This window comes from Lepisosteus oculatus, chromosome 12, assembly GCF_040954835.1.
Source record: "Lepisosteus oculatus isolate fLepOcu1 chromosome 12, fLepOcu1.hap2, whole genome shotgun sequence".
Lineage (NCBI taxonomy): Eukaryota > Metazoa > Chordata > Actinopteri > Semionotiformes > Lepisosteidae > Lepisosteus > Lepisosteus oculatus.
Genome location: NC_090707.1, coordinates 8,197,478 through 8,224,056, shown reverse-complemented (window position 1 = coordinate 8,224,056; position 26,579 = coordinate 8,197,478). Strand labels below are relative to the sequence as shown.

General features: G+C 39.3%; 1 protein-coding gene across 7 annotated transcripts in view; it reads left to right on the top strand.

Annotated features, from left to right (window-relative positions):
- Window positions 1–22,753: 22,753 nt before the first annotated feature.
- Window positions 22,754–26,579, top strand: part of vwc2l (von Willebrand factor C domain containing 2 like) — a 30,449-nt gene continuing 26,623 nt past the window's right edge. For all 7 annotated transcript variants that reach the window (XR_001479738.2, XR_001479737.2, XR_001479736.2 and 4 more), the window contains exons 1-2: window positions 22,754–24,021; window positions 25,844–26,250. Coding sequence is in view for 3 of the 7 variants with exons in the window: in XM_015358655.2 (XP_015214141.1) it covers window positions 25,861–26,250 (390 nt within the window). In the remaining 4 variants the exon portion in view is untranslated. The remainder of the gene's footprint in view (window positions 24,022–25,843; window positions 26,251–26,579) is intronic.

Here is a 26,579-nt window from a genome sequence, read left to right as displayed (position 1 = left end):
AGGCCATGATTGATAAAGGCCGATGGGGAAATTTGGCCAGGATACTGTACACACCGGGGCACAGATTTCCTGCCGAGCCCCGATTCTGCAATCTACTGTCCGTGTCCTTCCTTCTGCGCGCGGAGTGCTGCAGCTGGCCCAGGGAGAGCGAGGGGAGCTGATAGATCGCTTCCTTGCTGAAACGGATGACCGCACTGGCTGCTCTCCACCACCAGCAGAATCAGCACCTGCCTCCAGAACTACAGATGCTATAAATCGCCTGCTAAAGACAGAAGTGGCCCTGCCTCCCCTGCTCCTGATTAACAAGCCGCTGTCTCCAGGCACTTTGGAGAGCGGTGAAAACGCCCCCCAGCTCGCTCGCTTACTGTAGCTCTCACCCCCCTGCACCTGTATAAGAATCCAAACGGGGCAGTGCCTTCAGTAAATGCCACTCCACCTGTTATCCAAATGAGCGAGATTAATCACACTTAAGTCCGACCCTTGTGAAGACACCTACAGTATGTTCACCAGGATAACTTCCCAACTAGGTTACAATATGTCAAAAACTTTTTTGCTTATCTTTATAAAAGAAGAATGTTCAGCTTATTACTTTTTAATCAATGCATGTTATTGTTAAAAAAAAGAATTAAGAGGATCTCTGTAGCATATAGCTGTGCTAGCAAATAATGCTTTCTACACTGTTCCTGTCCTGCTCAACACATTTTGAGTATTCTCTCCTGGTTATCTGATTTTGCTCTCTACTATTAAGCTGTGTCAGTCTTTCCGATGAATGTCATTGCAGTTTAAGGGAACTGTATGTTCAGGTAGCCTACAATAGCCTCATAACTGGCTGCCAGGTATTTACTCTACACTGATGGCAAATTGTCCTGAGTCATGGAGGCCAGCGGGGAGCTGACGTTATCAGCACAGATGGAATCCTGATTTAATTTGTCTTCCAAACTAGGTTGAAATGGTGAGTTAAACTCTAGGGCTGGACTGAGTGGTTTTTTTTCTTTCCTTTCTCTCTCTTTTTTTTGTTGTTCAAACAGCCTTAGCTTCTTTTAGTATGTGGTACTGCACAGAGTGCTTCATTCTCATTCAGCAGGCAAGAACATCAAGACAAGTACTGAGCCCCCAAGGTCAGACAACATCCCTGCTGCTCTGCTTGCCTCTCAGTGTTTTTTTTTTCCTTTTATGCAGATTCTTACACATTTTTAAGTTGGTAATGAGACTTGGTTACAATTCAAAGCTTCCTTAGGCTGTCTGGTAAACCATTTTAGTTTTCTGAATTCTTCTTAGTCCATGACTCATTTCAGCACAAGGAGCATGCCAAAAAATCCAGTACTTTCTAATTCTGCAACACACTGGCTGTCAGGTGGCATGATATATCAATAAAATATGAAACTGGGTAAACTCCTACCCTAGGTCTGCAGTGATAGAGACACACTCAATTATCTGTCCAGAAGAATGAAAAGACAGGCTTAGATCTCACTTATAATTTTTTTAAGAGAATCTTTTCATTCCTGCTGCTATGTTCTTCTGGATTCAATACAGTACCCCTAAAGTGCCGAAAGGGAACAACAGAAATGTTGAAAATGGAAATACAGTGTAATCACTGTGGACACAGGACTGGCATACACAACATACACAAGTGATGTATATTTCCTTTTATTAATGGATGTGTTTCTGTGAATATGCACTTTCTCAAATTCTTCTAGGTAGTTGGAAGGTTTGTTGTATATCCAGGACTACTGAGAACTTGTCTCTTTTAATACTGTTTTCTCTGGGGTTGTACTCATATGTTTCCACTTCTCCACTTTCTAACCTGTGATATACTGTGCCGCGGGAAGCACCAATATGCTTTAAAACACTGTGATTCTATTCATTACTCTTCAGCTGACGTGATACCCACAGATTTAAGTATCAAAATGTATCCTTCAATCATGCAATCTGTGAAAATCTCCAAATGAATTATTTTAAGACTTTCCTTTATTGTGGGTTTTGAGAGAAAAGAGATTGTCCCTGATCTTGTAACCCTCAGTGTTTTTACTGACGTCTCCACACCCCCATATTTCTAGTATGTCAGGGAAACAGTATCCCCACAGACCTTCCTTGCCTATTCTTTTTTGTCTCTGTCTTCCCTTTGTTAGTTTCCTAACGTACAATGCCCCATATCCCTTTTGTTATCTAGACAGAAGTGTGTGGATTACTTGTCTGTGAAGTTTCTGAATTAATGCTAAATAGAATATACTGTTTTTAGATTAACGTCTCCTGCACACTTAAAAAGTGTTGGTGTAATGTCCACAGCTATTTTAGACCTTTCTTTAATATTTAATTCCTGAGCAACCGAATGTTAATTACACCAAGCGCAAGACAGCTGCTAACTGGTGTCTATGAAAAAGTGCCATATTACTGTATCTTCTTTAATATTTCATGTTTTCTGCAACATTTTTGTGTTTGCAATGGGCAGGCAGGCGTCTGCATATTGAAGGCAACAGTCATTCGTTTAAAACATTACACATCTAAGTGTCTAGGGAGTATATGCTGTAGAAAATTGTGCTCCACTGGCTCAAATGAAAAAGATTCCTTTTTATTTAAACACGATCTTATTTAAAACAAGCACTGAGTAATATTTGCTCATACTGTAGGTTCAGAATAAAATCTGCACAAAAGTACAGGTTTGCCTCTTGAAGAGACTGCTTTGTGATCTCTACAGACTTGCTAATTTTCTTTTTTGTTCTAGTGCTGGAGCTGAAACGATAAAATACCTCATTAATAAAATGGACTGCATGGAATGAAAAGATCACAGGAAAGTTTCATCTTCTGTCCAGGCAGGAAGGGTTGCAGTGGCTGTGTAATTACTTTCTCCCTTTTATTGTCTAGACAAAAGTTTAAGGATTACCTGTTTTATAAGTCTGTGTATTTGAATTAGTGCTGAATAGAATATAATGTTTTTAGATTAATGGCACCTGCATTTTCAAGTATGTACATACTATGACGTGCTATTTTCTGTATGCATGCAATATACAGTACATATACTGTACAGTAGAAGAAGAACAGCAAACAAGGAAAAATTGCACTTTTATATTTTCAAAATGCATTGAAGCCTGATCTTTACTTTTGCATTGATCTGTGCACCAAGCTAAAAGTGGAAGTACAAGACTTGTGAGCTTAATACCAGTTGGTGGTTGTCAAAGGGAGCCAGCTCTTTGATCACATGGCCACACCCAGACTGCATGTGGTGCCTTAAAGAATCAGATGACCTCGTTGTGAAATAACAAAGTGTGTGTTGAACGTCAAGCGGAAAGAAGATCTGCATTTCAGTGCAGTGTTACCATCGCCATCTCGTGATATACTGTAAAGCATATCTCAGGGCCTATCTGGGATGGAAAAAACGAGAATCACCACACTCTGGACATGTGGTCACAGATTTGACCAGCTTTAATGGTTTATCCATCAGCTAGTGTTTCCCTGTGTTACGGCCTTGTTTGCTGGAGATCAAGGAAAAGCAGAAATCAACTCAGACAATGTCTACAGGCTCGGAATATCTGCAGTAAACAGACGTGAAAACTGAGTCACTTTTCAAAAGCGGCAAACGGTTATCTGCCCCTGAGTCTCACAGAGATTACTACACTGTGCCCAGCGCAGCATCACGGCTTTTGATTTCAACACGCCCTTCGATGTGACTGAAGACCTCTCTCCTAGTGGTCTAGAGAAAGCAGTCCAATAGGTTTCACCAAAAGGCTTAATACATCACTTTCTTCAAAATGGAGAAAAATCACAGATTTTAACTAGAAGTTACTGCTGCTTCCTGTCTTGTGAGCTGTATTATGTCTTACTTCAGTTCCTTCTTTTCCCCTCTTCTGTGTTGTGTATTGCCAATTAACCACTTTAATAAACTGTTCTTTTGCCACTGCCCTTTACAAATCCTGATATCGTTGAAGGCGGTTTTCTTTCTTTTTTTTTGCATAATCTCTTGAAAGAGTGGTGCTGACTGAAATCATACATGAAGCAAGAACTTCATTTCTTCATTTCTTCATTGCTTCAAACATGAAGCCAGAACTTCATTACTTTAGAATTGGAGCGCTGGTGACGGCTGTCAGCAGATATTGTCTCCCCATACTGTCACTGAAATATTACTCTTAAAAATATCATTATTTATTCTTAAATCAATGTCATTTAATCTTATTATTTAATTCTATTTGCCAATTTTAATAAAAAGAAAAATAATTTCCTTTCCTGAAAAAGCAAAATATATTAAGACTTTGCTGAACTCCGACTGTGGTTTTGAAGGCCTCCCTGTCAATGTGCCCTTTAAAGGTTACCAAAGATTATTTTCATTTGGTTCCTTAGCATTTTTTATAAGGCAAATTAAAACTTTGTTCTGTCTTACACAACACTCTAACATGTATAATGCATTTTTTTTGTGTTCTTTCCATGGGTTATCTTTATCAGATAAAGAAATTGTCCTTTCCATGTTGTAAAAAAATAAATTAGACGGATTGTCTCAAGACTGATTTGTTTAGCTCATTAAATTCCACTCCAGCTCCCTACCCATGAAGCCACAAGAACAACATTCTGTTAAAATTTTTAATTGCTACTCTTAATTTTCTTTTCCCTTCTGATGAATAAGGAAAGTAAGATGTGGGTTAATCCAGTTAGGGATCATGTTTTATTTCTGTTCTTCGGATTTATCAAATCATTGCTGAACATTTCTGCAGAAGTTGCAGGAATATCTTGTTTTATTTCACATCACATTTACTCGGACACCATTCATTCTTTTATACAACAGGTTTAACTGTTAACTTTACACCATCCTGTGAGATGCTTTAGGTCATGTGACCTTCCTAATGCCTAATGTATCTTCTTAATGCATTGCATACATCTTAATACAAACTGAGTTCACAGAGCGTACCTTTTTTCCTTATGTTATGGCAAAAAAGAAACCATTAGATACTACATGGGACCAAGCACTTTTTTTCTAGACTGGTCAAGTAAAACGGGGAGGATAAAAATCATAAAAATGTGAAAAGGTATTTCACATATCTGTTTTTAATATTTTTAAAGTCTCTAACCTGCAAGTTTATTCATAGCAGGAGCTCATGCAGAAATAATTTGAAGAGTAGGCCCAAGACTGGGGTCCCTTGCTCTAAAATCTACTGTACAGGCATTTGTCTCATTTGACAGGCAGAAAGACACTACAACTGTGATGTTTTTTGCAAGTCATTCACAAATTGCACACTTGTAAAGAAGTTCATCCTTCATTTTATGCGCTTCGGCTTGGAATCTGCGCTGGACTGAAAGAGACTAAGAGCCAGATGAGATCAGAGTAAGCAACCGCTGAAGCCATTATAAAGCACTGCCATCAAGGCACGATAACCGTTGATTTAATGCAGAAATCCACCTTATCCACCTCCAAGTGTTATGTCACAAAACCTCTGCAGCTACAGCAAAGTCTAATTTACCATTCATGTCCAACACTGAGCAACAAGCGTCTGCAGATTGCTAAAAACTTTATCAAGTTCTTCCCATCCAGAATATAAATGTGTGTAACACTGAACAAGACTGTGGGAAACCAGTACTGCTGTTCTGAACTCTAGATAATTAGTGACTTATACTTCTGTAGAGGCACTTAAAGTTGTTTTTCATGTTTTATCGTACCTCAGGTTATTATAGTGGTGAAGCATTTATTTTTTAGGAAATTTCTATTAAAGCAGGAATAATACAGATCCATTAAACTTTGATCCATGCTGAAATATTATATATAACTTTTTTGTGCCGGCCAATAGGATGAACAGGTATAATTTTTAAAACATTTTGCATTTAATCTATTTTTAAAACTAGAGGTTTGGAAATATGTAGCTAATATTTGGTTGTGGATATTCAATTTCACACAAGGCTTACTATAACTTACTTAACAGCATTTCCAAAATATTAACTGCATATCTAGTACATTATAACCTATTGAAAAAAGAAAGACAAAGAAATGCTTTGAATAGAGCTCATTTTGGGAGGCCTAATCAAGAGCTTTGCAAACCTGGAAGCCTTTGAGTACTCTACAATTCTGACTCAAAATCTGCATCCAAAAGTGAAAAACAAAACATAATTGTATAAAATGAGATTTACCCAGGCTCAGCAGATATGCATCACACGCCTCTGTAATGCTGGAATGAGCATGCCTGCTTAGCCCTCTGTCCACTGAGGCAAACATCTGCAGCAAAATAGCTTTCATCTACCCTGCTGTGAAAAGTGTCTGTTATTTTTTATCCCCAAATTGCCTGCCATTTAGTTGCTGCACAATTACCTATTATTTAAAACTCAGTAATCTGGATTTTTTAAGGAAACATGAAGCATCTCTAAATCTTTCCCTATCTCAATTGAATTCAATGGGCGTCAGCGTTATGACAGCTATTGCAATTTCACTTACTATGATTATGCAGTTGTTGTTTTTTTTTAATAGCAGAGGGGGGATGATTGTAAACCTTTCCTATAATAATACAGCAAGGCTTTTAGAGCAGTAAATGGAGTATTTACACTGCAAGACTTGAATGGTCAGCTGTGTGCTGAGGCAGGATTTGGCTAAATGGAGGTAATGAATTATAACAGAGAGGGTGTGACCAAGGGGTTCTGGTGGGGGCTGGGAGCAATATTTCTTTGTAATGAAATAACAGTGATGCAGTTAGTTGAATGGATACAGAGTAACTTTTCTGTGCCATTAAGGTTAATAGAATTGATTCTGGCTGTTTTTATTCCCTTTGTTAAAATTGTCATTACTGTGCATTCTAAGAGCACTAACTGCACCGCTTCATGGCTCTGACTGATTATGTTTTTTTATGAGGTTATTAAAAATTGATACACACCTGCTCATTTTAGATATATTTGTATACTTAAACTTTACACAGGCAAAGGTTCTAAAGAGCAAAGCTTATCTCGATGTCTTGCTGTAAGGTCCTACTATGGGATACTATATATACTAACCAGAAGACACAAGTGGTAACTGAAAGGAGGTGTGTTTGAAAGGGAGAACAATGTGCTTTTTACTTTCAATTAAGAAATTGAAGAAGTATACCAATTTCATTAAGAAAAAAAATCAAAGCAGGGTTTAGTTATTCACAGCAAAAATAAAATCATTATATCTAATTTTGAAATCCATGCCCTAAGTACATTCTGCACATATTAACTGTATGTTGGACTACACTTGGGCTCACCAATGTGCCACATCCTCTCCTATCTACCCTCTGCTCATCCTCTGCTCTCAGTGTGGTAGGCAGTCACATCTGTGCTTCCAGATGTGCTCCACAAGTCTGAGTCATTGGAGGTGGACCTACTTTAACATTACCCCTCGGCCTTGTCATATTTACAGTCGGTTTCATTTGTTGGCCATTGCTCATGTAAAGCAATTTGACATTAAGACTAATGAACAGGCAGGGGGTGAGTCTTGTTTATAACGATGCTCACACTAGTTTGTGTATGTGTGATGTACAGTAGTTAGTGGGCTGCGTGTGAGTCAGGACATGAGCCCAGAATGACAACAAGAATCAGAAGAAAAGGATAATGGATTGACAGTGGTAGGCACTACAGTACAGGGTCATGCTGAGAATAACAAATGGGTGCAACTCCTACTAAAGTTCATTGCATCCTTCACACCAATGCTTTCAAGAGCTTTAGGCCAAAGTGTGACATCTCCATCTACAGTACATCTGTCTATGTGCAGGCTCATGTGCATTTAAGAGAGGAGATCTCCTGCACTGTTAATCAAAAGCAGTTCATGCTTTTGCTTTGTGTCTGCCTGTGTTATTTATAACTGTATCCTAAGCTAACAACATTTGTTCCAGTAGAACACCGTAGTGTGTTCCAGTAGAACACCGTAAGGTTTGATTGGATAAATTCCCAACACATTATTCACACAAAGGGCAGTGGGATTGTGGAACCGGTTGGGTGAGATTCTGAAATTAATTAACTGCTATTGTATCAACCAATCAAGAACAATGGAAACGTCTCATTTTTTCTGTAACTTATATTATGTTCTAAAGCTCTTACGATCTAGGGCTTCAGAGATTCTACTGAGCAAGCCATTTTTGGTATCATTTTGCATGATTCAGGAGGATTACATTTACAGACTTCCATTCATCCATTTTCTAACCACTTTATCCAATACAAGGTGATGGGGGAGCTGGACCCTATCCCAGCAAGCAACAGGAACAAGGCAGGATACACCCTGGATGGGATACCAGTTCATCGCAGGCCACACAGACACAAACGCGCACACACCCACACCAGGACCAGAATTCCCAGCAGCCAATTAATCTATCAGAATATCTTTAGACCGTGTGAAGAAATCTGAGCAACCAGAGGAAATACAAGTGAACACAAGGAGATTAAATCCCAGAAATTAAACCCAGGATACAGTGATACGAGACAGCTAGGCTAACCACTGTACCACAGTGCCACCTTACTTACAGAGTCTACAGTACATTGGTCTTATTTATTTGGTTGCTTACCATTCTAATTTCTTTTCTTTGAATAAAGATTAATGACCAAACCCAGGATGTACAACTTAATTCCAACATGCATCTTGTAATACCATGCTGGTTAATGTGGCCACTGTGGTTTCTGTTGCAGAAGGTCTGGAAGGAACTTTCAAGAATTATTAAAATTCCATTTGTTTTAAAGGAAATGTTTGTTTCTGTAAATCAGTTCCTGAAAGGGCTGTTTGGGAACTGTTGAAGGGGATACTTTGTTTACCACTGTAAAACTTATTAGGATAAGCCAGTGTGGATCTGCAAATGAAATACATACATTGCCTCCAGTGACAATTAGACTTTGTCGGCACTGAATAAATTATATTCTATGATAGTTGCATACTTCTTCAAAGGGTTTCTGCCTATATTTTAATCCTGATATGATTCATGAACAATCCTTCAGTTAGTCACGAGCAGTTGTTATGAATGTTTCATGAAACAACTTCACATTAATGAACTATATTATATTACATTATTGATGGGTACAAATAAATTCGAACTATCTTTACATACCTGTTAGCTCCCCAAATACTTTGAGTATTACTAATAACTTTGTTTTTTTAAACACACGTATTCTATGGGGCAATTTTAATCAAATTATTAACAAACCCACATTTGCACATTTGTAATTTTGGAGGTTAAGAGCTCACTCCATTTGAATGGACCAAACCATATTCTACAACACAGCTTTGAGACACAGATGCAGCCAAGGCAATTTCACAGCTGTATAGCAAAATATCCATTATCAGCCGCTGAGTACCCATAACTAGATGGACGGTAACAGTGTTTTTTGCTTTCTTTCTCCAATCGCTCAGATTCTGAATGAATGCTCATGTCAAGCTCGGATTCCATAAGGAAGTACAAGTGGCTGCAGCTCCTGAGGAGATGGGCGCAAATTTACACTGCCTAATCATTTGCAATCGCCTTCCAGAGCACAAGGGGAAGATGGGCAAGTTATATTAAATCCTATTAGGATCCTGCTAAATATGTAAAGGTATTGCATATTATATTTCTATGTGTATATGGACTCTTTAAAACTGAATTTTAAAATGCATAGATCTGCTATGTATTGTTCATAACCGGACATGCTCAGGAACAACTCTTGGAGGTCATGAGGAGATGAAAACATGGTGCTAGTCTTTCTTCAAGATTTTTTGCTCGCGGACAGGTATACTTCTCCTTAAGGTGTGAACATCCGTTTTGTGGCAGCGATGCTGAAATGCTGACTTTTCCACACATACAGTCTCGGGGGTCCTGTCACTTTAAAAGTAAATAGTTTTGGAAGACTGAGACTTGAGGGACAAGGGAGCCACAGGGATGGGAGACTCTTAAACAAGAGGGATTCATAAAAGGGATTTTATTCCAGATAGAAGTGGCTGATGAAAGCAGCACATGTACTGTAAGTGTCAGTGCAGGCCTGGAGTGTGCAGTCTTCCCAGGAGCACACTACTGATCTTGTCACATTAGCCTTGGAAATGGGTGCTTCTGTGTTGCACATCCTTGAAGTGTCAATCACTGCTTGCTGTTGGAATATACAACTGCCTCCTCGCATCTATCATTTTTTGCCAGACTGTAATTCTGTCCTTTGCCCTTTTGCTATTTTGAAGTTGTGCCATGTTCCAGGACAGCTAGAAGTTTACATGGCAGGTGTCCACATTTCCAGCCCTGTTCTGCATTGAGGATGAAATATGGCTATGGAAATCTTAGCACCGTTTTTAAAAAACAGTCAGAGTGATTCAGCACTAATCTTCCATGGACAAAAACAGTCCTTCACGTTTATCATCCGCATAGAGAGGTATTGATTAGTCCTATTGATTGGGCCTCCACAAGAGCAGATCTCACCTGTTTGATCTCGTTAGGTTAGTGACAGGCTTGCACAAGCGTGAGGATTCAGAAATGACTGAAATTTGAAGGATTTGTAATAATGGTATCAAATCAAGCTCATTGAGCACCTAGACCAAGAAACAAGAGTGGGCATGTAGGGAATAAACAGTGCTGATTAGTTTCATGGAGGTGAAAAGAGACCGGTGATTTAACAACTACCAATTTTTAAGACCGCCTAATAAAACTGAATCATTTACAATGATTTAAATTTGTGTTAAGAAGCCTTTGTCACATGGAGAATTCAACCCATGTTTTAAATTAATTTGTTATTCAGTCATTTAAAGAAGCTTAAATGTTTCATTTAAGAGTGCCCATGGCACAACCAATGCATTTTTCCCATATTGAAATGCATTTATTGTTCAATTGTTTAAAAAATATATCGTATATAAAGTCATTATATGGAGGAAATTTAAAAGAGCCAGATGTCTTCATAGTTGCAGCAATCAGTTTTGGGGTATAGGGAATTGGCACCTGGGAAATCTATCTGCTATCTGTGTGGAGTTTGTATGTTATCTCCTTGTTAATGTGATTGTCCTCCAGGTGTTCCAGCTTCCAGACGTACTGGTAGGTGAATTCTGGGAAAACTTGTCCTGGTGTGTGTGTGTGTGTGTGTGTGTGTGTGTGTGTGTGTGTGTGTGTGTGTGTGTGTGTGTGTGTGTGTGTGTTTGTGTGTGTGTGTGTGTGTGTGTGCGTGTTTGTGTCCGTGTGCACTGAGATGAACTGGTGTATCATCCAGTGTGTACCCTGCCTTGTGCCATTGTTGCTGGGATAAGTTCTCTCTCCCCCATGACCCTGGATTGGATAAAGCAGTTAGAAAATGGATGGACGTTTAAAGTAAATTTTGTTTACTTCACGTTACCATTTCTATTGTTGTCAACGTTGCTTCCATTGCTAATAACAAAATCCTCAACTTCTTTGCATTGTACTTATACTTCTCTCGGGTGTCTGTTCCAGGAGAAACTGAGCTGCTGCTAAGGCAAATGACATTCTCTCTGTTCGAAAGCAGTCCGCCCTGCTGTAATTCTCCCGCAGTACAAGCTGTGTCAAATTATAGCTAGCTGACTGAGGGGCCGTGGTGATTGTCTTTTCATTGAATTGGTTTTGAATGTTGATGAATGGCCAATAAAGAGCACAGATGGCATTAGTGTTAAAATATCAACAGTGGGCAGAGAATGAAGAGAGGGGTGTAATTTCAATCATTTGCCTTTCACTGACTGACATTTGACAGCCAAATGGAAAAGAGCCCTATTGATTTGTCTTTTCATTGCACTGTCATTTTTGCCCTTTTTAGCCAGCTGTGATGGTTCACAGAGATTTCTCCGGGATGGAAAACTATTTTCAAGGTGTTCTGTTCAAACAGAACCTGCTCTAATATGATCGCCGTCATCACTATCATTGTCTTCATCAACAACATTTACGGGAATCCTTTGAAAAAGAAGCTGTCAAAGTGTTACATACAACTTTATCCCAAACATTTGTACTGCACTATATTCCTTCCACAGTGCAATCTCTTCATTTTTCACTTTTGACACAAGAGCAGCAGGACACACACAATTCATCATTACCCACAGGGGTATCAAACTGCTATTTGATTGTCTAATCTTGCCACGCCGTGCCATGATCACAAAATTACACCTTCCTGCCATGAATTGTAATTAATGGATTAGTGATGGCACACACTCTGCAGCCATCGATGAATATAAAAGTTAATTAATTTAGTTTCGTCTGCTGAATTTGGGGCAGGTCATAAAATCTCATTTAGAATCAATTTGATATGAAAACCACATCAGGCTGTAATATATTCACAAGAAGATAATGCATTAAAGCCGAGCCTGGATGCTTTATAGTGAGAACTTAAAACAGAGAAATAATTTGAATCACTAGCCTCTGCTTTTTAATGACTTAGTGCACTTACACATCCTAAAGAACATACAGGTACGAGACATGAGTTTATTCAATGCTGAAAGGAAAAGAGACACAAGGCTTACCTGTTTCATATGTATTCCTGTTTCTTTGAGGCTGAAATATTTCCGCAGTTAGCCTCTCAACAATACCTATCTAATACTGCTCATGCCTTTAAATAGCAAAAGGAATGACACGTTTTTACGAGGTAAAGTAGCTAAAACATCCCTTTGTCTGGTTAATTGTGTCGTCTGTTTATTTCATATACAAATTGTGTGATATTCCTGCGTTACACCAATAAACATACAGTAAACTAGAAAAATTAAGTTGCCAGGTGACAACATGCCTAGGAATAAAGGGTCTTCCAAGATACAGACACAAAATAAATGTACTTGACTGTACATCACAGAGCTTTGTTATAAAATGCTTTACCACGAAAAGATAGAAAATGTGATGTCCACTTTCTATACTGCAAAATTCACAGGCTTTATACCATTATATCAAAACCAGGCTGGGTCATTATTAATAATATGTTCTACTTAGCTGGCATCTTTGTTCCAGGTGAAGCAAGTTCAATGTTATAGCTAACTGTAAACAACAGCATGGTGCAAAAGCACCCAGATGGTTTCAGCAAAACCCAGTACGCAAAACAAAATGCGCAGCAATTGTGGTGAACACTGCAATGAATTGTGGGACCTAACAATTCTGTCTGAAAAGGTATCTTGAGGAGGTACTGGAAGCTGATTAGAGATAGTGCTAGGTATCATGTTTCAATATCATGGAATTGAACAAAGAAAAAAACATATTTTCATTAGAGACCTGAAGTTTCTTTTTCATGTGAACAAATGACCCCATACCATGACAAATGTAGTACTTTGGGTGTGTTCCCATCTCCCTTTCTGCTGGGAAAACAACCCAGAGCCAGAAATCAGCATTCCTTTTGTGTCAAAGACCATATACAGTGTATAGTTAAAAGATATCAGTTAACAGATTATTTGCTGGCTGAAGCGCTTGCACAATGAAACATGGAGGAAGAGGGCAGAGCCCTTTATCACACCTGCCTAGATAAAAATAAAGGCGAAAAAACATACCCAGATGTTGTCTCTCTCTCCTCTACATCAGCACCCTTACAACAGCTCCTGCATTCATTCCACCTGGTGGGCATAGCAGGTTGGAGTGTGTGTGTTGTTCTGATGTCTTCATTTTGTGCTGAGCCTTTTGTCCCCTTAACTAACGGGGTTGACTCCAAATTTGTATCTTCAATTGCTCTCCCATTAAACTGCTCACTGCTAATTAACATTTCTAAGATGCATGGAGGTGGCTAACTAGTTCTTCTCAGTTTATGGATATAAATTATTCAAGCACTACTGAGAGACTGAGAGTTACATGGGGCAGTAATTGCTTCTGTTCTGAAGCAAGATGCAGCTCTGTCTGCTGTGCATTTACATAGGACCTAACACATAATGTGGGAATGGCTTCCCAGCTTTAATTACAGGAGTTACTGAAACAGGAAAGTGTTGTGAAAAGCTAAAGTGGAGGCAAATCTCGACTGAACAGAAGAGTGACGTTGATTCTTATTCACACAAGTGTTTGCCCCTGGCAGGGCTGGCTCTGTTTTTCTGGGGTGCCCTAGACAAGAGCTTGGAAAGGGGCCAGTCCAGATGACAATTTGCACAAACATTATTAGCTCCCAACATAACCCTACTGTACTATTTAGACCAATTAAATAAATTAATTATATACTGTAATTAGGAAACATATTAACCAGCTTTGAAGAACACATAATAAATAAGTTACAAACACGAACAAGAAGCACGGATTTTACAAGGATAATGTATTTTAGCATTGACATTGATAAATAAAGCCATTAATAAAAAAAATTACGATAAACAAAGGAATTGTAGAAATAAATGTAATTAAGTAAGAAATAACATAAGTGCACTCAATAACAGGGAAGTGGGATCGGTAAGGCTGAGCAGATGAGTTCAGAATGTTCTATAAATCAATCCACCTAGATTTCTAGAGGCAAAATCACCTATTACATTTCCAAGCGATAGTAGTCGACCCACTGTGTGATTAATGCTCACGATGGCCAGTCCACTGAGACGGTGGCTGACCTCAGGTATGTTTTAATCAACTTGAGCTCTGAGAAACTCCTCTCTGCTCCAGCTGCTGTCACTGGGAGAGAGACTGCAGTCTGCAAGGCTACAAGTTAGGTTTACAATACCTAGGCAGTCGTCGAGTTCACCTGTGCCCAGAGCCGGCCCTGGCCTCTGGGTTGACTTTTCTAAAGCTTTTGAGGATTTTGAATACTTGTATCGGATCCCCTTGTAGTCTTCCCTGTTCAAGAGTAAAATGGTGTTGTTCCTTTAGCTTGTTAATGCAGGACATTCCTTTAAGTCCCAGAATATATTGGGTCACTCAGCTCTGGGATGATTCCATTGCAAAAATCATTGCTATACAGTACTCAGCTTTAAAAGGCCTTATAAGTGCATTTTTCAAATTTTAAATCTGATATAGCAAGAAACAGTTACTGTACCTCTCAAACATAAGCACACCTGCATTTAAATAGCACTAAAAAATGCATACTGTATATTATGTTATGTACTATCTTAAAATTAAAATCATGTCTTATCAGGTGTTGACATTCCCTTGTTTTGGGGAAACTATTTCTTCTTATAAATCAGAGAAAACATTGAACACACTATGCTGGTTGTCCTTTGAAAAATAAAACTGCTATCAATCACATGATGGTTTCCTATGATACCCAACCAGAGTAAAGACATATTAGGGTTTCAAAAGACACAATAACCAAAGGAAGAAGACACTATAAACTTCATTGTTCATCCATCCAAAATCTGTTTTACACCAGTCAAAGGTTTGTAAAATCAAACCTAGCTGAATTTTTTTAGCCTTTTTTTCCCCTGACCTTCAGACATACTGTCAGTTAGTAGTGACCTGCAGAAAAAGTTCCAGAAATAAATAAAACAATAGGAAGGATGACTAATACATTCCCTCAAGCTCTGGACTCATAAGAGCCCAAGGCTGGTCTAGAAACTGTGCTAAATGCTGCTACAGGACATAAAAGACTACTTAATTCATCTCCTTCATTTTTCCCAAAGAGTGTGCCATTAGTACAGCAGTGACACAGCAAAAGCACAAAAGATGTACTGTCCAATCCTCTAGTTTTGTCTTAGCAGCCCCTAAGCAGAACTTAATTACAACTAAACTCCTGTACTGCATTGCTTAAACTGTTTAAATGTGGACCGCCAAGGTGATCTACAGGGAGCACAAAAAAATGTGCCTCTAAAATGAATCAAAGTCCTCCAAAATTTAACCAATTTAATCACTTCATTAAATAAGCAATGAACAAATTTCAGGGGAATCCATGAGTGTTTCGGTGAGGTGCAAGCTGAGAATAAAACAAAATGTAAAATTAAAAAATGCTGGAAGTCTCCGTGGTCCTCACTGGAGCAATTCCAACAGTTCTACCTGTGAATAACTAAATAGTAGCAGCATACCGGTATAACATAAGATTATCCCAGTACAATCTTATTTAAATGATAAATCATTTCTCAGTCTCCTTGTAGCCTGGTGGATCAGCACCAGAAAAGGGCCTAATTTATTTGCATTTAGTTTGCTAAAGCAAAATCACATCCGCAAATAGTGTATTAAACTGCAAAATTGTGACAGCGTTTTACCAGTGCTTTGCTCACAACAACACACTCACTTTTCATTGAAATAACTTCACTGTGCAATATCGTTCTGCAGTTCTACAGCACAAAAACAGAAGTCCCTTTAATCATGTCAGTGGAAATCCTCAGTCGCCTCTCCCGAAACAAGACGAGATATAAGGCGTGTGAAATAAAAGGCTTTCGGGGTGCAAGTGCCCGTTGAAGAAGGTGTAACAGCAGCAGGGGAGGTGGAGGAGGGGCCCAGATTTCTTCTTCTGTCTCCCAGCCTCCCTAACCCAGGGAATAATGAATACCCCTGTCTGTTGTTTTGGACATCGCAATCCATCCTGTGTTTGTTTGCTGGTCCTGCTGTGTCAGGTGCTGTTCTAGAGGGGAAAAACCTGCAGAGTAGATGAGGGTGTTCAAACCCTACAAATTTATCACAGTTAATTGCAGGCCACTGATTTAGTTACCCTTTGTATGATTTGTGGGTTGTTTAATGGCCTTATATTAAAAATATAACTAAAGCTATTACCAAAGCATTTCAAAGCTAAATCAATACATTAATATATTTCAAAATGCAAGGACCTTAAGCCGATCATCTGTAATGCTACTACAAAGCAATACGTGTTTCACAAACCACATTTCACATATGTTTGTAAAAAGAACTAAACACAAATATATAAATATATCCCAAAAAGAATAGATACTCATTACCTCTCTCAAAGCTAGCTGCTCTGGCTCCTGCTGTTTTTCCTGACTGAGTAATAAGTTTTGATCCCAGAAGATCAAGGTCGCATGAACTTAAAGAAGGTCGACTCACTGGAGACATTAAAAACATAAAGGCGTGTGAAAAAAAAATTAAAGTGTCTTCAATTCTACACAGGGCGCCGAGAAGAATAGGAATTCCAGCTCAAGCAGAAATTTCTATTCAATTGATTATCTTAAATAGATGCAATAAAATGAAGTCTGCTTCTTTAAGCAAACAGTTTGATCTGGAATTCTGTTATCTCAGCCCTTATTGTCACTTAGAAACTAACACTTATATGCTGGCGAACACCCTGCTTTCATAGATCACCAAACAACTTTGGTATTTTAGTAAAGACAGTCTTTTATTCAGTCTGAATTTCAACACTGTGGATCTGTTTCAAAAAATTCACCTGTTGTATTGAGAAGTGCATGAGTATCCATAAGACTTCATTTCTTAAGGCAGTGAAAATGCAAATTTTATATGAAGTTAGAAAAACTGAGGTCAGTCATGGTGCTATAGATACAAAAACTACACAAGTAAAGGTTTATTCCATGCTGAAAAGAGAAGAAAAACACCTGAAGAAGACTCCACAGACAACACGTTGTGTTTCTTTTCTTCTCGTTTCAGCCTGGAATAAACCTTTACTTGTTCTTAGCAGCCTACGCATGCTGACGCAGCTCCCCACTTGAACTAGATACAGAAACGTCTGCCGGAGAAACAATTAGTTTTCAGTTTACCAAATGTTTCCAGCCTTATAGATCATATCTACGAGAAACCTCTTATGCAACTCCTTTTCGTTCCAATTGAAAAGATTGGACATATCATCTGGATTTTGTGTCAGGACTCTTCTTAAAGCAATATCCTATCTTCCCCACTGGACTTTTTTTTTACCGCACTGATCTTTGCGGGAAAGCTTTGTGCCCGTACGGTCTCCGTTGGGAACATTCTGCAGGATGAGCAATGAGGGCCTGGAAGTGAGTCACACCTCTGGAAACCTTTAGAGGACTTTTAAGGTTCTACAGAGCGAGCAGTTAGATCAAGACGCTGGAAATGTCAGAGCCCATGGGGCCGGGTTAGCACAGGGCCTCAGCAGTGCTCCTAATAACCAGTCGAGAGGGAGTTATTCCTGCATTTCTAATCCATGGGAACACAGCGGAGCTTGAACAGGGACTCCAATACAGCTATTTCAGAGCCGAGGCGCTTCCTCGACTTGTGAAGGGCACCAGGGTCCTTGGGGTTCTAAGTCTTTGCCCCTGGGTCCTACAGGAGGCTCCTTCTACTTGACTGACGGCCCGCGACTCAATAAGACAAGCACAGCGGTGCTCAGGCTGTTCAGCTGTTCTGCCATTCTCACTGATTAGGGAACTGGAGAGAAGCTAAAATGTAACAGGAGAAAGTAGAGCAAAAAGTACAAAAGTGTCCTTGTCAACAAATATGTCATCTGCCCACACAATTACAGCTGCCTTCAGCTGTCAATTATTTTTTTTCAAGAAGTAGGAAAAACAACTTAATTTCTCACCATTGGTTATTCATTCATGTTGGTGAGCTGCCTTTTCCAGAATCCTGATGTGCATAAAAGTTTTGTCATGTTTAAAAGGTAATACAAACACTGGATTTCACCTTGCAGTTAAAGATTCTCCGGAAAGATCCTTTTTGGCTTTTTAAAGCTTGTTTCTTATCAATCTGGAAATGAAAGATTTCCAGGAGGTCCTTTATTTGTTTTCAAAGCAGTATTTCCTTGCCTGAAAGCACAACAAACCTTGAAAATAGTTATCTTTTAAAAAAGAAAAGACCTACAGTATCTCCAGACCTTGATTGTTGCTACCAAATGGAGCGGCAGTTCTAGAGAAAGAAGGAAAAATAGCACCATTTACAAAAAACTGGTATCCTTAGGAAAATTATGCTCTGGGTTTTGATTTATCATGCCAGCAAAAGATAGTCATCTATGCAGGAAACTAACCACAAAACCTAAGCTTAGGAAAGGGTTTCATGCAAAAACAAAAATATAGTTACAATTAAGCATATGTAACATTGTTTTATTAATGTGATAAATTGCAAAGCTACTGATAAACCACAAAAAGTAGATGCTCCCACTGGCTAATTATATTAGAATTTGTTGCAATGACTGCTAGCTATGTACAGTGCTTTACCAGCTGTCTAATGGCTTGCTGATTGGTTTTCAGACATGAACTGGCATAATAAACCACTGGACTGCCTTCAGTAAGAGAGCCTTAAAGTAATTGCTCATACTGGCAAAGAATATTTATGCCAGCAATCGGTATCATAAGTGGAATAATCTTAGAAAGAACATTGCATTTTTCCTGTGATGCTCCCATCACATTGGTATAGTATACCCTGCTTTTTGGTTTAATCAGATAACACAAATAAGGAAAGTTTTATGGTAGTATTTTTCCTTCCTCCACATCCCCTGTGATCCTTTTCGTATCCTTTTTTTTTTACTAAGGAATTCATGAAAAATCACAAGGAATTCATACATCCTCATTCTCTTTCTGTTTTGTTTAATCATCTTGACAGTGAACAACAAAAATAAATGTTTCAGTAGGATGCTACATACATCTATGCTGACTGCTTTCACAGTGGTCCCCAGTTTTTCTCCGAGAGATTGGATTTTTGAACTACATTATTTATTTCGTCGTTGCTGACATCTTTTGAAACTGTTTTAAAAGCTGGTACTGAAGCAACAGGTTTTTCGGGTGAGGGACAGTCTCGCTGGTACAGCCAGAGGAAAGCTCTGGGTTATGCTGCAGAAATATTTTTTCTCCAATTTAGTCTCACACGCAGCAGTTCAGAAGTGGGAAGTGGCCCTGTGACCTTAAGCACTTCAGAAAGGGTCATCTTTGTGTCTGCCAATTCACAACTAATTCCGAAAGCAAGTCTGATGAAAAAAAAAACATGTTTTTAATGTTTAAACTTGGAAAAAAAAACACACAGCAGTACTTTGAACGTGTGTCAGCAGTACAATCTCTGCACTTCCTGATCAGCTGCATATTGAAGAGCCAGTTATAATCACTCCTAGGAATCTGACAAGCTGCCTCTAAATATGTTTTTCATTGTAAAAACGTATTTCACATCCACTACCACTGCTATCTTTAAGCATAGTAATTATGAATTTCAGTCTGTCATAAAGACCTATGGTGGGCAATGAAGACAAGAAACAAATCGAGGACAAAGGTACTACCAAGGACTTTTATCTTACAACTAGCACTTTTTTAATTGTGATTTCTCACTTCAAAATGCAGTCATGTGGCACTACAGCAGTGAACAAAAATCACTATTTTAAAAGCAAGTCAGAAGCATTATTAATTGTGTAACACACAGGACAGAGAAGACTATGAGGGCACCTGATTTAGGTATTCAAAATGCTCAAAGACATTGCCAGCATTACCCCGATTGTCTTCCTCAGAATGAACAGTGAAACACAAACCAGAGGTCACAAGTGGAAATTATGAAGAAGTACATCTAAACCATAAACCAGGAGGCACTTCTTTATGCAAAGAGTTGTGGGAGTCTGGAACAAGCTGACCAGCCATGCTGCTGAAGCCGATATACTAACATCTTTCAGGAACTGGCTGAATGAGACCCCGAGTTACAATTTGCTACCAACAGGTTGAATAGTGCCAAATGTTCTTCTCCCAGTTGTGTCTGCTCCTACATTCATATCTAGTAGCCATTGTTCTCTGAAAATGACTGATGTGTCCTTTTGATGTGCTATTACATGTGCAGTTTAATTATGTCAAAAGTTATATTCCAGCTGACAATTAATTTTTGCAAAATAGGCATTCCCTCAGATGTAGCCATTCCCACAATGAATTGACACGCGTCCACTAAAAATACATGTATTCCTTATTTTGGAGCTTTAATGAGTGTGAAATCAAGTATGGGGGCTTTGACAGATGAAAGTAGGTTAAAAAGTTCTAATAATAAAGGCACGCCACCGTTTCGTTTCATATTGTTTAAGCATACAAGGAATATAAAAATGTCTGTGCTGCTCGTCCAATTAAAAAAGAAATCTGTACGAAAAGCGGCAGACTTTGCAGCTGCAGAGAGACCAAGGCCATCTCTGTGTTTTATGGCTGTTGGCTAGAAGTGACTGACACCACCTCTCACTGATCAGTTCTGCATCACTTGAATCCTTGGTTATTTCACCTCAACCCACAGCACATTGAAGTAATCATTTCTTCTTAATCCGTCTGATCTTATTACTTAATCACAGACTGCATTGATTTTTTTTTACATCTCATTCCTTGTGACCTTCTCCTTTGGGTTTGCCCAGTTTATCGTTATCTTTTTGTACAGTATAAGAACAACAGTCTCAGAATTTTGCTGTTAGCTCATTCTAAACTGGCTTAATGTTTCTTAGAAGCATTTGACCAAAGTCCTGAGCTGCACAGCAGTGATTAGTCTGCTGGTGGGGCCACCTCAGCTCAGAAATGGATTTTATTGATTTTCTTTGCTACGTGCACCTCATGATTATAAAGTTTGAGTCTTAAACAAACCAAATGCCTGCCTTCTTGCTGTGCAACCGAACCACAAATAAATATACCGCCAATTATTTTTTTTCTTGATAGAAGCCAAATAAAACAGATAGCACAGCCATTAACCCTCTACTGCTCAGTTCTGTAAAATCCATTTTTCTGAGGTCACGAAACCTGCCCCTATTATTTTATCAATTCCTGATTTTGAACCGTGACTGTTTAATTAGAATGTTACAGGGATCTTTAAAAACTATTGGTTATTTTACCTAAGCGGAAAATAAGCTCCTTTAAAATGCCTGTATTGGTAGTCTTTAAGTATATACTGTAGGTTAAAGTGTCAGTACTTTAAATAAAGAGGATTTCAATGCATCCTGATTCAGGAATTAAAAGTATTTTTAGACAGTTATTGAAATAATTGATACAGAAAGAAAACAACAGAAAACTTTACGTAAAATGTGTACTGTGTTGAGTGAAACAGATATACAGTATATGGATATATGGATACGATGACTGCTGTCATGTTTGGGACATCAATATGGTGGGATAGGTGGGTTCAAGGAAATGGGGGTTAAGTATATCCCCTAACATGTCTGCCTTTATAATCTTGGCACAATTTAACATGTTCCATTTACAATGAAAGAAGTTTCTAATTGATTGATTGGATCAATGGTGGAATCAGTCCACAGGAATACATTCCCTGCCAGTTGTCATGTAACAATGTTAACTAGGAAGAGCTGGAGTCAAAGTTATTCGTCAGGATTGAAATTGCACTGTCAGTCATTTTGTCTGTTTTTTCTTTAGTAGCTGACAAAACCGTTTGTTTTTTTTTTTTACAGTAGCTCTGGAAAACTTCCCGTGTGCTGCTGGTGTCAAGATGTAATTATAAGATGTAAAACAATTGTCTGTAGATGGATGATGCAGAAAATAAACTACTTTAAACAGAATAATAAAAATGCGTCCCTATGTAAAAGTCCAGGTTGAGCTTATTTTCAATTTAAAGTCATGTGCTGCTTCTGCACACGCAGTTAAGGGATAGGTGTGTAGTCACAGTTTCTCACTACTCCTCTAGAAACCATAAAAATATTTGATAAATTCGCTTTGTAAGTTCTCTTTCCTCATTGTATTCTGGAGACAAATACACAAATAGAATGTTTGATTTAGAAATCCCTCACCATCAGGCTGTATTAGTGGGGGGTATAATTGTTCCAGCGATGCGTGAATTTGTTACAAATACTCATCACGGGATTTTTTTTTAACTTGCTAGGAAGAGTTAGTCATGTGAAGTCACACCCTCTGCTGTCCATGGTAATTAATCCAACCGGAGTCAGGGTCGAAGACTGTTTATTGCAAGCTGTATTGTAATTCATAAGATATCCTTTAATTTAGGATTTTTATTCTCTATATGTTTCCTCTTCTTTAGTCTGTTTAATTTATGCTTGAGGAGCAGATGAAGCCTGTGGTATATAGTAAGGCAGTGGCCCCTATAGGTAAACTGAAGTATTAGCTTCTATTCTAAGGTTTGTTGCATTTAAGGAATCTCACGCATAAGGCACGTTTGAACAGACTGTTTGGCGTTCACATTACAAAACTCGTATGAATATGCCTCTTTTACATTGAGTCTGACATTTATTATTGCAAAGTTTCGCAGAGGCCGAGAGCTTTTTGTCCGAAAATAAAGTGCGTATTATTTTGCTCAGGAAGGTTGACTTTTTATTGCGACAAGTAACCAAACTACAGAGAGCAACACCCTGGCCTTGGCGTTCTTTCTTTCCAGAGACAGTATTCAATGGTGGGAGGCGGGGGGGGGTATCTATTTTTTGTTCATGATGTTTCGGGCACGGAAAAAAAAAAGCTTTTCATTAAAAAAGACGCCTGAATTTTAGTCCCTTGAAGAAGCCAAGCGCCACAGAGCTTGCGTGGACTGGTCTGAGGAGGCAAAACCAAGTCATGCAGTTGTCTCTAACGAGACGAGCCCCTTGCCTTGTTGTGTAAGCGACGGCGGTTCACAGGCGCTGTCCGTGGTGCTGAAAAGGGGAACGCGCGCGTTAGCTTTCAGAGAGCGAAGCTGCTGGGACGAGCCGCGCCTGTGCTCTCAGCTCGCACGGCTCTGGGCGTATTTGAGAGAAGGATTACAGTACTTTGCACCGGTTTTGTGAAGCTGTGGGGTTGCGGTCTTATCTGTGACTGTAAACGGATTAGTCTGCGGTTTGCGTCTTGTTCCGCTCCTGCATTGATGTCCTTTTACATCTTCTTTCTTTCCTCTGTTTCGAGTCTCCACAATCGTCTCGTTTTCTTCAGAGGGCTTCTGGAACAATTCATTCCTCTTGCTTTCCTGTTACATCTGCGCTATCTGGAAGTCCCGTGAGCATCCTTGCTTCACAGAAGACTGAAAGTGCCATCGAAAGCCAAGAACTTTAACTTCTTCATCTCTTTCGGAACTTCGGATAAAAATCACAAAACCGACATTTCAAGAACCCAGAAAATATTTTTACTGTTCTTTTTTTTTCTTCTTTTTTTTCACCGCGGTTATCACTCATCGGCTCGGTGGAGACAAAATTGAAAGTAATGAGTTCATCCAGGTTATATACGAAAATAAGCGTGACGCCCCAGCTTCCAGAGAAACGTGTAGATGGGCAGGGGTACTAAAGTCTCACGTCGTTTTCAATCACGTCTTGTTGGGGAACGGATTATTATCTGCCTTCTACAACCACATGGTTAAACTCTAAGCTGGACTGTATGTCTAGGCAGTCCAGGGGGGAACTGGACTCGCTTGATACCGACTTTAACAAAGTGGAACCAGAACTATAAGCGCGGTGAGTCCAGTAATACCTATTGCAACTTCATTAAATATGGCGTTGTGATTCCAATCTATTGCACTGCATTCATTTTAAGTCTAAACAATAGACAAGTATAATATATAGTATCTCCTCTTGAACACATCTGTTGCTGTTTTCCACAATACGCCCATAGAGGAACCATTTCCATTCTCAATGAATGTTAATGTTACACGGGATGTATCCCAACTAAATAGGCAATTCTGAAAAAAATAAAACGTGATATCAATCCTTACACGTCACCGCGATTTTTTTTTATTTTTTTTTATTTTAGAAAACGCAACGGTATCTCAACGACTTCTGTAAAGGTTCACTTTTGAGTCAGGCAGCTGCAGCGATTCTGGTACAGCTGTACAGTACGTACAACATCTGCCAAGACGCTGAAATCGGATTCAAGTCATGTGCAGTTTGATCACTCATTCTTATACTGCCGTGAGGGGTGTTCCATTAGGAATCGAACTCGCTACCTACCTGTAATTTGTTTTAGCAAATTGGAATTAACCCGATTACATACAGGAAGAAGTAACCTCTGATTGCCAAGTATTTATTAACAGATTATTGATCTATATACCGTTATATACTGTATATATATATATGTTGATTAACGGAGTAAAGACTTGCTACCTGCTGTTTGTGTATTAACCAGGCGTTCCTACTTAACACGTACAGTAGTATAGCCATAAATAGTTAAAGCTTTACGTGCTCAAAAGCTTTCGATGGCCGTCTGTTGAGGCTGTTGTAATGTAATCAAAGTTATGAACAGCCGAACTCGTTCTTCACCCAATGCTCTCGGTTTCAATGAGGCATTGTCTCTGCTGTCAGTACAGTTTTAACAACAAAAATAAACGTGCAAATGTGTTTTCTGCAAGCTTTCGGCAAGCGGGAGCGTATTTAGCAGTCTAGCTCTGAGGGCTACGAAGTGATCGAATTAGAAGGGGGTGGGTAGGACTCTCACGCTGTCGCGGGCGATTGTCCAAATTATTTTGACAAAGAGGCCAACTCGGAAGACCCTGTTTCCGAGTTCTCTATGCGAGAGGCCAGCCGGTGGGGGTTGTCTTTGCCACGCTCTACAGATGACTAAGAGACAGAAAAGAACTGGTACTCGTACTGTAAATGTCGCCGGCGCTTTTATTTCTCCCTCTCCATTAAAGAAAAAAGCGCTACCTGTACCAATAATGCATTTATCGATACATTAGTCATATCTTCTGTCCACAAGGGTCAGGCAGATCTCTGTTAAGGCGGGTTGCCCCAGCTGAAACCTTAATAGAAGTTCTATTCTTGTTGTTCTGACAGAACAAGGCGAAAGGCAACAGGCAACAGGAAGCCCAAATTATTTTCCTGTTCCGTGTGTTTTTGAATGAATTAAATCTATTTTCCCCCCACTCCGAGAAGAAATTCTGGTTCTGACCAGCACTTTTGCAGTGAATGCCAGGAACATTCACATTTTTGTGTGAGAGTGAACACCAGACAAACAGTATTCCTCTTTTGTAAAGTATTCTGAATAATGTTTAGACTTTTGATTCAGAGTTAACGGTAGGCCTTAGTGTGCTGTTTTTTTTTAAAAGCCCTTAAAAATTTGAACCTCGCTGTGGCCTTCATAACTTCCTCCCAAATCAGGAAAAAAACATTAAAGTGCCTACCGAATCGTATAGCAACAATCACAATTTCATTTTGCAGGAATGAGTGGAGCGGAATAGTTATTGTATTATTATTACTCATAAGAATAATATTATTATGTGCTAACTCAGAACAGGTTCTGTTCCCTGGTCTGTTATTAAGACCCCGATCTTTTAATGTCTAGGAAATCCACAGAGAAGGATGGGCCCTCTTGTTCAAGTCGCTTGTGTACTCCTTCTAGCCTTCGAAGCCCCCGTCTCTCCGGCCGCCATCAGTCCCGAAGACTACCCGGCGGACGAGGCCGACCACGCCGCCAACAACGACAACATCCTCTTCGACGACTACCGGGGGAAGGGCTGCGTGGACGACAGCGGGTTCGTCTACAAACTCGGGGAGCGGTTCTTCCCGGGCCACTCGAACTGCCCCTGCGTGTGCACGGAGGACGGCCCTGTCTGCGACCAGCCCGAGTGCCCGAAAATCCACCCCAAATGCACGAAAGTCGAGCACAACGGGTGCTGTGCCGAGTGTAAGGAGGTTAAAAACTTTTGTGAATACCGGGGGAAAACGTACAAAATCCTGGAGGAGTTTAAGGTAGGATCGACATCTGTTTTATTTTTGATATTCGGGTAGAAACTTACAAAAAAAAAACACTTCAGACTAAAAAAAAAAAAGAGTTTAAAACTACTGGACGATCTTTTGTTCCAGGTGCAGTTAACAGGGATCTTAAAACACACACATTTAAGACTTTGAGCTGAGTTATGGCCCATTACAGCTATAACTGCCCATACTGACGTAATTAGCTTTGTATTGCCAACACAAGTCTAGCATTAGGAAAGGTAGTGTAGGTAATTGCTACTGAAATTGATTGTTTGCGTTTGTAATTGTGTCTGAAACTGTAATGTTATATTCATCACGCAAAG